At 57.1% G+C, this 14,914-nt stretch overlaps 1 protein-coding gene across 3 annotated transcripts in view; it reads right to left on the minus strand.

Moving 5' to 3' along the window:
* The window catches only part of LOC104353049 (protein CEPU-1), a 343,691-nt gene that overhangs the window by 35,902 nt on the left and 292,875 nt on the right, over positions 1-14,914 (minus strand). For all 3 annotated transcript variants that reach the window (XM_086477000.1, XM_086477001.1, XM_086476999.1), the window contains one exon: positions 7,382-7,614. In XM_086477000.1, coding sequence (XP_086333126.1) covers positions 7,382-7,614 — 233 coding nt within the window. The remainder of the gene's footprint in view (positions 1-7,381; positions 7,615-14,914) is intronic.

Consider the following 14,914-nt stretch of genomic DNA (forward strand, 5'->3'; position numbering starts at 1 on the left):
GGATCCTTCATGATGGGAGATGACATATATATATAAAACGTTATCGCTTCATAACAGCCACATGCTATAAAACGCTGGGCAGAAGGATCTGGAACTGGATGGAGGCAGTGCTTTAAATCCTTCCCTGCAGAGTTACTGCCGCTAACACAACAGACCCGCTTCCGAGCAGCTCCGGCAACGGAGGGAGAAGAAGAAAGGCCCCGAGAAAAACACCACAACTGTGGAATCGGGCGATTACAGTGACTTCATACAAGCGTGACCTTCCTGTGCTGGCAGCCCTGGGGTAGCTGTAGTACCGGTGCACCGGTGACGTCTCCTCCCATTCATCCCCTGCCGCGACTTTCGGCAGATGCTCCGCGTTACTATAGTAACGATAAAGCCCTGGTACCAATATTACACTACAACGAGTTGACTCTGCTCCCGCGATTACGATAACAATGCTGTTACTGTAGTAACATTGCATTGTCGAGGTCTCACTGTTCTACCCTTAATTTTATTGTCGTAAGATTAAATTGCAATAATGTTATTGAGCCGCCATTAGCGTTACCGTGGTAACAATAACATTAAGGTAGCGGCACCGCATTACAGCGGTCCAACCGTTCCACCACAAATATTTTAATGTAGTAAAACAAAAGAGATTACTGCAGTAGCATTAAACTGCAGTGACCTCATTAAACCCCCGCCGGCTTTACCGCGCCGAACAACGGTACTCTGGAAACCGCACCGCGGCGGCGGGGCGATGCCCGGCGCGCATCCCGGCGGCGCGGGTGCTGCCGCGTGCCACCCCTGCGGGCGGCAAAGGGGGAGCTGCCGGGCAGGGGGTGAGCGCGAGGCCGGCAGACAACCCGAGTCCTCCCCGAGCCCCGCTTGGAGAGCTGTAAGGGATCAGCGAAGCCGCTGCTGAACGGCTCCGGGGGAGGCGGCAACCCCTCCCTGAAAGCCCTTGGAGAGGATGGGTGAAGGGGGCCGCCGGGAGCTCGTGCGCTCAGAAAGGCTCAAAGAGAAGTAGGCTCTTGTTTCCTAGAAGAGGGACGATGAGAGGGCGACCGCCGCCGCTCTGCGCATCTCCCGGGGAGCGGCAAGGAGAGCTACGCCAAGCTCGCCGTGCCTCCAAAGCAGCGCAGGCGGCTGCGGCCGGGGAGGAGGGAAACAGCAGAAATAGGTGGAAATGGCCCATCGCTGTGCTGTCCCAGCACCGGGGACCTCCAAGGTTCAGGAGAACCCTGCAACGCACCGGATCACGGCGTCAGCCGTTCACCAGGGGAGAAAACCGGAGAAATCGGCCACAGCCTTGGCGTACGCAAAAAAGAAAAACACGAAGGAAATCGAAACGGTCTGTGCGCCCTATGAATCACTGGTTCTTCCTTCCCCTCGCTCCATTCTCCTGCCAAGTATTTCTCCCTGGGAACAGCATACATCCTCCCGCGGGTCTGGCGGTGCCGGGCCCGCTGGCATCGTTGGGATGCCAGGCGAGCACGCAGGATGCCTCCCCTTCATCACTACTTCTCCGGTACCAACTTGCTCTCTTTCCAACAAGGACAGCGGCTGGGACACTCAGGCACTGTCCACCTCCCCACCCCTCCCACTCCACACTCCTGCACCAGTGGGGCTCACCCACAGGCTCCGGGAAGGAGGACACAACGCAGCACGAGTGGGACGCGTCCCCGGCGGGATGCAGCCCGCCTGGCTCCCTCCAGCAGCAGAGCGGGCACGTAACTGGGGCAGCCCGAAGCCGCAGTAGTACGGGCTCGGGAGTCCCTGCCTTCCACCCCCTCCCGCCCCACGATATAATTGCTAATTAATAATAACGTTTAGCTCTCAGATAGCGCATTCCATCTTCAAAGACCTCTGTCGACATTAATGAATTAATCCTCGCCGACCCCCCCTGTGAAGTAGGTGACAATTATTATCTCTGCCTCGCAGATGTTAAATTGATTTGCAAAGAGGTCAAGTGGCTTGGGGGAGGCCGGAGGGAGCCTGCCCAGCCGCACGCCGGCTACGCGGCCGCTCCGCGAGGGAGCGCGGGCGAGCGCCTCGGCGGGTTCAACCCACCCGCCGGGCTGGAGAAGCGAGGGCCGGTCACCTTGCGAGGGAGCCGGAGAGACCGGGCGGGCCGCAACGGATGCGGGAGCAGCGGCCACGCTCCCGGAGGGCAGAGGAAAACGGGGATGCAGAGCCAACAACTAGGACAGCGCGCCAGAGCGCGTGGGAGACCTTCAGCTCTCAACAGCAGCCCCGACACAAAAGGAAAAGATGCTCTGACGGACGGACGGTGATTAGCGACAAAAGAGAGACGGGGAAGGAACGCATCAGTCAAAGGAGCCGGGAGCGCAGGCGAAGCGAGGGAGGATTTCGATTTCGTGCTGCCGGTTTCCTCCCCTCCACCGGTTCGGGGAGGCTCTCCCAGCTCTCCGCGTGCCTTTTAGAAGGCATTATCTGAACCTGCTTTTGCTTCTAGAAAGGACAGCTTCTCTCGCGGGGGAAAAGGTGTGGACACACCAGAAAAACACCTGCCAGAAGCAGCTCCTGCGGTTTCTGCTGGGAAGCGTCCCGCCCAGCGTGAAACTCCAGCCCGTGGATTCACACGTGGCCAATGTCTACACCGAGCGCGACCTGCCAGCACTGGGCAAATCCCTCTGCCCCTCCTCACCCCAGCACTGGCGGCTTTGGTGGCGCAGGGGCCAGGCTCAAGACCCTGGCTCTGGCAGCGGCGCCAAAGCTCCCGGGCGGGAAGGCTCTCTGAGCATCTCCAGCCAAAAAAAAAAAGCAGCCAGCCACGAGCAAAGCATTCCCATCTATCGTGTTTTCCCCGCAAGCCACCTTGAGACCTTTGGACACGCGATGATGACGGCAGGGACTGATCCTTCCTCCCAGCCGAGGCTGCCACGCGAAGGGCTGCCCCTCCGCTCGCCAGGGCGGGCGCTTCCCAGGCAGCCCGGTGCCAGGCAGAAAAGTGGCCGCAAAAAGTTATCCTCACTCTCCCCCGAGTGAAAGGGGCTGACGGCATCAAAGGCAAAATTAATTGGGCAGAGTTCGGCGCTTGAAACAAAGCCGGCTCGGGCGCCGCGGCCCCACCGGCGGCTTTATCTCGCCGGCGCACACCTTGGCAGCGACGCTCCCGGGGCGGCCCCGGCGGGGGGCGAGGTGCCGCGTGTGCCCCCCGCCACCTGCGCCCGCAGCCCCCCGACTCCGGCGAGCAGGTAATTAACTCCCAAACAAAGGCAGGGATTTGAAGATTAACCTGAGCCTGGAAAGGAGTGGGAAAACTCATTTACACCAAACAAAAGGGGAGGGGTGATTAGTTGCTCCAGTGACAACAGAAAGAGCCAGATAGGGCCAGGGGAACTGATAAAGAAGCGGGGAAAGCGCTAATATCCCCCAGTTGCCTGCCTTCTTTTTTTTTTTTTTTTTTTTTTTTCTCCCTTCTTTCTTTCTAAGCACTAAAATTCCACCATTTTCTATCATGCAAATTTGTGTGCCTAAATGAGATTAAACTCTGGCAGGCACCGTGCCTCCTTCCCCAAGTCCATTTCCCGCGCCGAGATAAGGCCAACTTTCCTTAATGCATCTTACACGGCAGTGGGAGTGTTTCGCAGGCGCGCATTCGAGACGGCTTATTATCAACACAAATAAGAGCTTTCCAGACACCGTCCTCCTCCTCCTCCTCCCTCCGCTCTCTCTTTTAAACCCAGGAACCCGGAGAACAGCTTAAAGAGCTGAAGTGTCCTGCAGCGACCGGGGAGGAGGGGGAGGCTGCGCCCGAGTTGCTGCTGCAGGGGCAAGAAGCGGGACTCGCTAAGGAAACCAGAGCGGGACATCGGAGAGGAGAGGAAGGGAAAGCATCGCTCCTCCAAGGTCAATGGGGCCCGAGTCCTCTTTCTCACTCCGAGTTTCTGCCTCCCTCCAAACTCCAGAGCTGCCTATTGCAAGTGGGGTTCTCTGGGGTTTTCACCCAGAAACACCTTGCTCTTCCCAGGGTCCAAGGCAGACTCCCGCCAACGCAGGCAATTCTGCTTCCCTGTGCTTTATCTCGTCTTAGGACAACTCTTCCTAAGGAGAAACGGGGGCTGAGCGAGCCGGACAGGCAGGGACCACCTTCCAGACACCGCAGATGACACGGATGCTCCCCGAGCTGCTCCTCTGGGGTCCAGCTGTAGTCTGGGACCTTCTTTCCTGGGGAGATCCAGGTGCTAAGAACCTCCTCGCACCTTTTGCGGCTAGGTTGTTGGCTCGCATCAACTTGGCACTACCAATGCTGAGCCTGACCCCATTTAAAGCAGTCCCCGAAACAGCAGGTCTGCACTTTGATGCATTCAATGCCAAGGGTCTGTCGTCTCGTTCCCAGGCTCATTTGTCCCACATCAGCGCAGAAGCAGCGGGAAAGAGAGAGGCACCGACCTGCTATTCCTGGATCGGCAGCAATCACCTTTTGCCTTTTGTAGTAGGATTTCAAGACTGCCAAGTGTTTCTGAAAGCCTGACCGACACGGAAAGGTGGGAGAAATGGGGCTTGCATCGCTTCAGAACGAAGGCGGCTAAGGGGCAACACGATAACAACCTTCCCGAAAGCAAAAGGTTGTTACAAAGAGGACGCTGATCAATTGTTCCCCGCGTCCGCTGGGGATAGGCTGAGAAAAACTCCACTTCATTTGCAACAAAGAAGGTTTAAGTTAGATATTAGCTATACATTTTCTAATTATAAAGGTAGCGAAGCAGTAGAATAGATTGTCTAGGGACACTGAAGAACCTGCTTTGTTAAAGATTTTCAAGAATAGCTTTCACACGTGTTTGCCAGTGATGTCTCTGCCTCGTTGCAGGGGGACAGGCTAAATTAGCTCTTGAGGTGCCTTCTACCCACCTATTTTGGGATCTCAGCCATCAATAAAAGTCAACCCAGAAATAAATGTGCAGCACTTCCCTCGCTGCAGCGTGGACATCCTTGGTTCCTGGTGGTTTCTAGCTGATTCTCTCCCGCTGCCTCGGGGGACCATCCCCAACCTTCATACCCTTAAGGAAGCTCTTTCTCTCACCCCTATCCCTCTTCTGGTTTTTGCTCTTTCCCCGCCCCAGCACCACTTCCTCCAGCAGCCCTTGGCAGACACCAGGGTCGCCCCAGCTCCTCCCTCCCGCCACCGCCGTTTCCCAGCGATACCCCCTAAACTTGGGAAGAAGGAGGGATGGACAGCGTGGGCTGAGGGCGCCTGGACCTTGTCCAACATGCACCCATCACGCCTGCCCAGGGAAGCAGCAGGTTGCCGAAACCCTGGCTGGAAGGGGAAGAGCGCAGCCTTTGGAGAGCGCAGCCTGCCCTGAGGCACGATTTAATTGTATCTGGAGAGGCTGGAGTGCTCCTGCCTCCAGACCCTTTCCTGGTGCAGCAAGGGGCAGGTCAGGACCTGCTTAGAGCAACCTGCACACCTCCCTCTTTCTGGCTGCACCCGGACTAACCCTGTTCCCAAAGGGGAGACCCCTTTTCCCTACCCTCTCACCGCTTCTCCTTCCCTATCAGGCTGCGGGAAGGGGCAAGAGGTCCCACAGCCATGCGCTGAACTCGGCACATCCCTGAAATCTGGCGCTCCGACGCCCTGCTTTCCTAGGAGGGAGGGGTAAGCACTGCTTCCCGCAAGCTGAATGTCCTTTAGGACAGGATTATACCAGCTCGTGTATTTATCGGGCTCATTTTCCAAGGCAGGAGAGTTAATCCTGGTGCCCCAGCCAAGTTTTAATCAGGGTCATTAAGGCAGGCTTCCCTTTAATTGGACACGATAGTCACTTTCATGTCCTGCTCCAGCACGTTGCTGCATGTGATGCTCTCGCCACCTTCCACCTGAGGAAGGGCTGGGTGAGCCAAGCGATAGCTCTCCGAATTAGGGGGCCCGCTCCCGAGAGCCGCCGCAGCGGCGAGGATGTTCAGCACGTTGCAGGACCGAGCCCATCGCCTAATCCCCCGGTACTTAACTGTGCCGCTGCAAGGAGTTCAGGTACGACCTTTTCCTCCACCACCCAAACATCTCTTCCCTAATGATACAGCAAGACGGAGGAGGGATGGACCTGGATGTCTGGTGATACGGGAAATTTAGGTCAGGAAGCGGGAATCAGAAGAGAACAGACAGAAATTGTCCTGCATCACCCCGGTGCCTGATAGCGACTTCAGAACTTGCGGGTGATCGACTTTGGCTTAAGAAACTCAGGCAGGTAATAACAGATTGCAAGATAAACAGCAAGGGCCCGAGCTGGCAATGCATCCGCTCGCTCTCTCTGCGGTTAATGGAGATGGAGAAAGTCCGGCTCTGTTCAGTTTGCTTGATTGCTCGAAGAGGAAAGAGAAAACACAAAGGGAGGGAGGGGGGGGGGGAAATAAAGGCCCTGGTTTGGGGGTTTTTCCCCCCCTTCTATTCATTAGCCTGTCAATAACGCTCAGGCCTGGCATATCGACGGCGGATTAGCTCAACCCGACTCTGTGTACAAGACCAATGCCTTTTTAACCCAGCTTGTTTCCAAATCAATACACCCATCAGCATTCGAAAATTAGCCCGAGACGAGATTCCAATACTCAAGCTGGTGTGTCATGCTAAGAGGGCTCCTGGCCAAATCACAGAAGAAGAAGAAGGAAAAAAAGGTTGCTAGCAAGGAATGAGAAATTTTCCATTACTCTTCCCCGAGGCTGCCTTCCTCGGAGCGCACTGGGCCCCACACATCCCACCACGTGGGCTCCCCCTTGCCCAGCACACGGCCCCACCGAGTCCCGTAGCGCGGACACCGGAGCTGTCTTGTGTGAACACCCCTCTGCTTGGCCGTCGCGTGTGGCCACGCTCGCCTGTCCCCTTTCGAGAGCCCACGTGTGCCTCCAGCTTGCTGAAGAGCGCACAGACGCACCCCACGAGCTGTGCAGCCACCGCAAGCTCTCTGCCACCCCATGCCAGCCTTCCTCCTCCTCCTCCTCCTCCTCCCAGAAGTACGGAGTTTCAACACACAAACACATATTGTTGCTAGGCATACACACACCCCCGCAACGTACACAAATCTGCCAGCTCTCTCTTCTCTCCCCCAGCACAAGTTTTACTTCAAGCGTTGCCTCCAGCGTGGAAAACAACCCATCAAAAGGCAACAACAACAACCAGCAGCACGGGTTTGCCAGCGACTGCTCCGGGCGGCAGAGCTGGCTGTATCAGAGCCCCACCACTACTCCAGGTAAGCCGGATAAACGCACGGCCCAGCTTCACCGGGACTCTCCAAGCCTCTTGATCAGCCTCTATGTTTGCACCAAGTTGTCTCACACGCTTCAACATAGGAGGAACGGGAGGAAAAGACACCAGGGCGAAAGGAAGGGACAGAAATCAAAGCACCAAGCCCAACCCCTCTATGAATTCCCTTCCTCTTACCTTGCACGATGAGATGGACACGCGATGTCTTGGGGTGATTGTCTGTCTGCACGGAGCAGGTGTAGGGGCCTTCATCGTACACGTCCACATCTTGGATCTGGATGCTGTACTGGGTTTTGGTGTTGGCCAAGAGCACCACCCGAGGGTCCAAGCACCACTTGTCATTGCCGGCATAGAGGATGCTGCTGCGGTTCAGCCAGGCCACTCGGGTCACTCGGTTGTCCACGGAGCACCTGGGGAGAGGCAGAGAGGGGACTCATCAGCGCGCTGCTCCTGGGCGCTCTGCCCTCCCTTCCCCAGCCCCTCCTCATCCTCCTGGCACTATTTTTAACCTCGGTGCCAGCAGCAGGTTCAGAGACCAAGTGCCTTCAGTGTCCGAGAGGACAAGGTCAGTGCTCCACCTGTGGCGCTCAGGGCACCAATATCCATCTAAACTGGTGACGCCAGAGGTTGGCCCAAGAGCTTCACCACGATTTCAGATCCAGAGAGGTCAGAGCCACCCAGCACCAGCCACCAAAGGACCTTTCGCTCCTCCGTTCCCATTTGATCCTTTGCAAACTCAGAGACAACCAGAGCCGAGCTAAAACCTCCATCCCGAGTCCAAACCACACTTTTTTCGGGGGGGGGGGGGGGGGGGGAGGGGGTGTGCAGGTTGCTACCTCCAGCCCAAACCCATCGCTTGTCTTCTTCTCCGCAGACCTCCGTTATCCTTGCAGCCAGGCAAAGAAATGGGAAGCGGAGCCGGGAAAGCGGCTCGTGCTGCTTCGCAAAGGAGTGAAGAAAATGGATCCCAGGAGAAAGCTGAGCTCTGCCACACCTCTCCAGAGAAACCTTGAGCTTCCTACCCATCATCTTCATCTCCCTCACCTACTGCACCTTACCCTAGCTAAGCATTTCACTTAACGGGTGATGCTTTGGAGGCAGAACTCCTCTCCATCCAGCCTCATAAAGGAACTGAGCACCCTCCCCCCAGAAGACAACACGGCACAAACCTAGAAGAGACTTTCCTCCTGAAGGAGATTATTTTCCCGTCCACATTAGCGAGGGCCAGTCTTGCTCCGCCCAAAGGTCTGCAACCTTCCACCCCCACGTCCCCAAGCAAGGTTTGAATCCTCCATTCCCACAAACTGTCTCCAGACCAGCAAAGAGCAGGGGGCCTGCTGTCCAAGCCCTTCCCTAGGCAGCAGAAACCTGCAGCCTCCCAAGCCAGCTAAAACCCCGCTTCTCTCCGAGCAAGTCTGGGATTAGGGAGCCGTTAGGACTTAGCCGCGCTCTACTGGATGCTGGAGACGGAGGATAATGTCCCTGCATAAAACCACTCAGCCTAAGATCCACTGTTTATATTCTCCCCAATCTACTTCATTACTTGTGCAGTGGCTGGGAGGCAAATTAACTCCGGAGGCACCGAAAAAGAGCACGGCAGCCTCTGGGAGGTCTCACTTGGGGCAACCTCAACGAATGCAAGGGGCTTAATGGGCGACAGACGCCACACTGCGGCTACCCGCGGCATGCAAACTTACCCTGACACTTTAGGGACTGTCCTTTCACAGGGTGAGCTGTCTCCTTACTGGTGGGTGACTTTTCGTGTCCACCACTGAGGCCAGCAATGACACAGGTACCTTCCTGGGGGCAAGCTGTCTCATGTCACCTCTTTTTGGAGGGCACCTCCTCGAGGGATGGCAACCCTCAAGAGGAGGAGAAACCACAGCAGGAGCAGGAGGAGCCCCCTGAACCTCAGCCAACTTCCCCTTTTATAATGAATGTTTATGGTATGGGGTACACCTGGGCCCTGGCTTTTGCTCCTCCTTGTCTAAGCACCTGGCTGGCTTGGAACTGCTAATGCCCACACACCAGGGCTGGCTTAAGATCTATCCCAGCAAAACCAGGACACCTCTTTGGCCTCAGCACACCGCATTTGGAGGTTAGGGATGATGGACCCCCACGAGGTGACGAGCCCAAGGCAAGATGTCTGCAGCCCAGGACTCGCCTGCTGATCTGCTAGACAAGTACTCAGCTACTGCACCATCCTCCCTCTCTGGTGTGGAAAACATCCGATAAATTAAGCAATTTTACTGCTGTTCCATAATGATATTACGATAATAATAAATTACATGTGAGCAGATTTTTATTATCTACATTAAAAAAAGCAATAGATTCAGCCTGGGCTGAACACCAAGAACTTGGCTCTCGCTCTCAGCTGCATTACAGCTTGAGCAAAAACTGAGAGTTCAGTCGCTCAAGCCGAACAAAACTTGAGATCTCTTCCCAGAGGGCGGTTTTAGCGCATTGTACTCTGCACCTCAACTCTGCCGGCGGCTTAGACCTGCGGGGCTCCACCGAAACGCCGGTGGATACTCGGCGCTTGGCTCCAGCCTGCCCATGGCCCCCTCGGTTCCGCACCAACACAGGGGCGTCCGCCCTCGCTGCCAAAGCCGTGCTGCGGAGAAGGACCCGGCGATGAGACGCCGGACGTGGCTTGATTTCCTCAGGCCGGTCCCTTCTGTGGAGATTATCCCTGAGGACCTATAAGCAGGCTGAACTAAAAATATATATTTCCTCTCTCCTCCTCCACGCCGTTTTTTTTTGTGAAATGCATCGGCTTGGAGATCCCGGGGTAATAATGGAGCCAGGCAGTGTGCAATCCAAGCATTCCCTCTATCATATGGGCATTTAAGTGCTTTTGAAAAGCAACGGGGCTCAGGTAACGCATGAGGCAACAGTGAAATAAGTGCTTTCGCCCTTCACAGCACCCAGTCACAATCTCTTCTTATCACCTAGACACGCTTCTCTGTCCCTGGGATCGGCGAGCTTCAAGTTGTTATTTTATTTCCTTCCCTGCCTCTTAAAGCTCCCGAGCCAATATATATTTAATAAAGCACAGACACAGCTCCTGTGCAAGACACACTTTGACCTCCGGACAGGGTGTGCTATTTAGGGGGCGGCGGGTCACGCTCCTACCCCAGCTCCTTCCAACCCACCGTGCCAAACCCTCTTCCTCCTCACACAAGCACCGGTTGGGGTCCCCGCGGCCGAGGCTCGCCATGGCCACCCGATGCTCTTCCAGCCCCTCCATCTGTTCCCCTTTCCCTCCTCCAGAAGCCCGGCACAGGGATGGGAAGCCCTCCTCTCCCGCACGCAGGCAGCCGAGCGGAAAGCCTTTGGCTTTGGCCGGGAAGCCAAGCTCCAAGCACAGGGGGAGAGCAAAGCCACCGCCGAGCCTGCAGCCTCCCCCCTTCCCACCCCACTCCTGGCAAGGTGCAAAGCCCCGAGATGCCTCCTCCACCTCGCTGGAGGCTCTCACCCTCCCTCTCGCCCCATGATGGGCCAGGGAGGGAGGGGAAAGAGAGGTCCCCGGGGTGCCGGAAAAGAGCGCTTGCCTCCAAAAAAGAAGATGTAAAAATAATTAAGCACAGATGAGGTAATTTTCTCTCTCCAGATTCTTAATCCTTGTTACGTTCCTGCTCAGAAAGCAAGGCCTCCTCCTCCAGGAAGATGAAAAACTGCTGTCTGTCAGCACAACGAGGAGATGCTGCCGCTCCCTCTCTCTGCTTTATCTTTCCCTCCAAACCCAGAGTCCTAAGCCTCAGGGTTTCTCCTCCGGGAGGTGGAAACACACCACTGCTGCATCGCCCTGGGGGTAGGTAGCGACCGTTTGCCGAGAGATGTAGCTCCTCACGCTGCACCAGACCCTCTGCTCCCTGCTGCCACTGAGGGCACCTCAAAATGCCCACGAGCGACCCAGTTTGGCCAGTTGAAGCCAGTCGCAATTGCCGAGCAAAGGCGAGAGCCGCGTCCGTACGTCTTCCCTGCCTCTCCCATCCCGCCTGCTCGTGCCCTCGCCGCCCACGCCCCCGCCAGCGATGCTCGGGGCGTGCAAAGGGGATACAGGCACGGGCTGGTGCTGCCCTTTCCAGATCATTAACATCTCCCGCGGCCAAAGCTTCTTGGCTTTGCTATCTGCTCTCGGCAAGCAAGCTGGTCCGCTAGGGACTGGCTGCTCTCCCCCGAAACCGGCCAGCACGCCCGCAGCCTAAGGGGCTGAGCTCTCACGGCCGAAATCCTCACGCCTGTACCCCCCACACCCCGTGCAAGGGGCCCCGTGGGTGCAGCCAACAGCCCGCCTGGCTGCAGGGACACCAGTCAAAGACAGAGACTGGAAGATGGAAAGCAGCACCGTGCGGTTTCTGCCGTCTCAGGTCACACAAGCACAACGGTGAGCAGGGCTGAAAATGCCAACAAAGACCTCGGTGGGGACCAAACAGCCCCAGCCAGCGGGGAGCAGGCTGCTTTGCAGACACAGCCCTGCTCCCACGCAGCCCAAACTGCAGCTGCCACAACCAAGTATCAGGAAAAAGTCAGCGACGGGGTGTCAAAGCCGAGCGCCCCGATCCCGCCCGTGCTTCCTACAGCCCCTGGTACCTCCCCGCGGTTTTGGTGCAGACACGGACGGCGCACGCCGGCAACGGCGTGCCCTCCTGAATTTCTCTTTGTTTTGGCGAGTTTGCACACAGAAGATGACAGGAGAGGAGGTGGCCCGGCAGTGGGGGGGAAGGAGGTTTTTAATTACTGAAGTGTATTAATTGGCACACAACACTTTTTTTTGTTGTTGTTGTTGCCTCTTATGCAGATCGCTGGTGTTCCAGAGGGCTGGGCTGGAGAGCACAGATTGTCTCAACCCAGCAGGACACACAAGAAATGAGTAATGTTAATTAGAACTGAAAAGAGCTCAGCAAAATTAGCAACCTGATTGCCGCTTTCATTGCAATTATCAGGGTACAAGCTCCATCGGGGGGAGGCAGGGACGGGGCTATGCCTGGCTCACCCCAGCAAACCTGGTGGCCCAACCTGGGGCTGGGACCAAGCTGACCCCCTCCCAGGCTCGCTTCTCCTTCCACCACCACCTAATTTTCACGGGGTGCTCAGCCTAGAGAAACGGCCTTCCCAAACCCAGGCCACCCGCTGGGGTTTCACAGACCGACCCACCACCAAGCACCCCTAGGTGGCTTTTCTTTTTCATCCCAGCCTCACTCAGCAGTTCCCAGTCACCTCTGGATTTTGAAGCAATCCCTTCCACACCAGCAGCGTTTTGTCCCTGTCACGGGCCAGAGCAAGCTGGAAATCAGCTCGGGGTTCAGGTTAAAACTGGGTGCAAGCGCCTCCCACTGAGGCTGGGCAAGGAGACAAGCTGCTCCAGCGCTGCCTTGTTCCCCAGCATCACCTTCCAGCCTCTGCACCATCAGCTATAAATGATCAACTAAACAAGACCGCCGCCGGAGGCAGGAGCTCCACATCTCAGATTTATTTCTGTGATTATCACATTTTATTGTTATTTATTAGGATTAATTAAAGGCCGGGCTGTGAACAACTCAATCCCATTCAGGCACAGTCCCACCGCTCTCATAGACTTCCCTACGATGTTTATGCTCTGGTGGCAGCAGAAGTTTGGCCATCAATTCCTGAGCGAGGGGAAAGCCAGGGGCAGATTGCCCCACGCTCTTTGGGACACGTGCTGCCCACGATCCCGTCAGGCTGGGACGCGCACACCACAGACAGCCCGAGGGGTGGTTATCACGGAGGCAGCCTACAAGCTTTTTTACTAATAAATACTAAGCCGAAATCCTCGCTGCCACAACTCAGGCTGCCTTCCCTCTCGGTACTCTTTGCCGTGTTGGGTTAAGTCACGCACTAGCAATTTCTACCAGTCCAGCCCTTCTCCAGCAGGATTTACAGCGTCTGCTCACTTCCCGCGCACACACACGCTTACACACGCTCGCTGCGGCACCGTCTGCTCACATACGCACCGACGCGCAGCGCTACCCTACGCCCCAAGCACCAGCCCCAGAGAAAAGGCGCTTTTTTCAGGTGGTGCGTCCACGCGACACGCGCCGCACACACCGGGCACGCGTGGCAAACGGCGCGCACGCCTCCAGCGGTAATCCCGCCCCGCTGTCCCCTCCGCACGCTGCAAGCCGGGCAGCACCAAGGGACACCCATCCACTGAGCCTGCGTGACTAGGCTGGACGTGCAAACCCCCGCAGGGGCTGTTCACAGCGGCAGCTGGACCGCTGGGTTAAAATGGTCCATAGGTTTGCTCCCGGCCTGCGGAAAGCCCCAACTGCTCACCCCGGTGGCTCTAATGGGGGCTCGAGGCTCATCCCCACCGGGTTCCACGGGGGTGACACAGCAGCAGGGTCCTTGGCGCGCCCATCCTCCCCTGCGCCCCGCACCACCCCAGTCGTCCCCGTCCTCAACAGCAAGGTCAACTGGCGGGCAGCCCTCGAGCTCACGCTGATGTGACGCCACCAAAGACGCGGCCCGAGGACTTCTCCACAGCACGGGCCGGCTGTCAGGGCGGAAAAGCCGCTTCCCTGCACGGGGGGGCCTCCCGCCTGCCAGGCAGGAGCTGACCGAACGATTAACTCGGCAGCGGGGTCCGTCAGAAAGCGGGGGGACCCCGCTGGGGCTGGTGCCCACCTCCAGTGTCCCCCCCCTCCAGCAGCCAGAGCATCTCCAAAGGCTGCGGGGTGAGGAGGTGCCCTCAGATCAGCTGCCACCCCAGTGCTTCTTCAAAATCACGCTGAGCTGGTCAAAAGCAGCGCTGGGAAGCGGAGAATAAAACCCCTTTGTGCTTCCCCCTCTCTTCCCTGCCCAGACAGAGTTTCATCTCGATTGTTGCAGAGGGAGTCGGGGCTCTGGACCGGGAGCTCCTGCCTCTCCCACCGGCTCACGCTGCAACCGGCAGGAGGCTCCTTGCGAGTCCCTGCCCCTTCATTTCTGCCCTCCGCAAGGCTTTGAAGATACTTGGCACCTCCTCGCCAGGGAGGGCGAGTTAACGCATGTGTGTAAAGTATCCCATCTCCTCAATTGAAAGTTTATACAGGCAAATGATTCACACTAATTACATTAATAATAATAATATACCGGGCTCGAAAAGATCCGCCTTGGTTCACTGCCCGGGATTCGCAGAGCTGCAAACAACTCCCAGTATGCTGCCTCAGACGAGCTTATTGGCAAATGCCAAGGAAACAGGAGCAAAACGGACCAGGGAGGAAGGAAGAGCTGCAAAAAGAGCCGCTTTGCAGCCTGCTGACCGAGCACCGAGCACAGGAGGCGCGACGAGCACCTCTGCGCGCACCCAGCACCCCCCGTGGGTCCCAGGAGACCCCTGCGCCGGCACCGAGGACTGGTGCAAAGCAGCAGGTCGCGATGCAGCAGGCAGGGACGGCTTGTCTGGAAAAGTCTTTATCTCCCTGCAATGCAGCAGCGCACTAGCACCTTTCCAAGTCCCCTGCTCCCGTGCTCGGCTCATCCAGCCTTTCTATTTATCCTCCTATTGTCTCTGTTAACAACGGGGCTCTGCCCATCTACGGCACCTTCCATCCCAGCATCTCGGAGCGTGCCACAAAACACCAACGAGGGCAGCCGCCCCGAGACCCCCGCCCAGGCAGTGCGTCCCTAACCCGGCCTCGCCACCCCTGCCGCGGAGAGGCCCCGCAGCGTGCCCCCGGCCCATCTGCTTGGGTGCCCTCCAAA

This window comes from Leptosomus discolor, chromosome 22, assembly GCF_034619465.1.
Source record: "Leptosomus discolor isolate bLepDis1 chromosome 22, bLepDis1.hap2, whole genome shotgun sequence".
Lineage (NCBI taxonomy): Eukaryota > Metazoa > Chordata > Aves > Leptosomiformes > Leptosomidae > Leptosomus > Leptosomus discolor.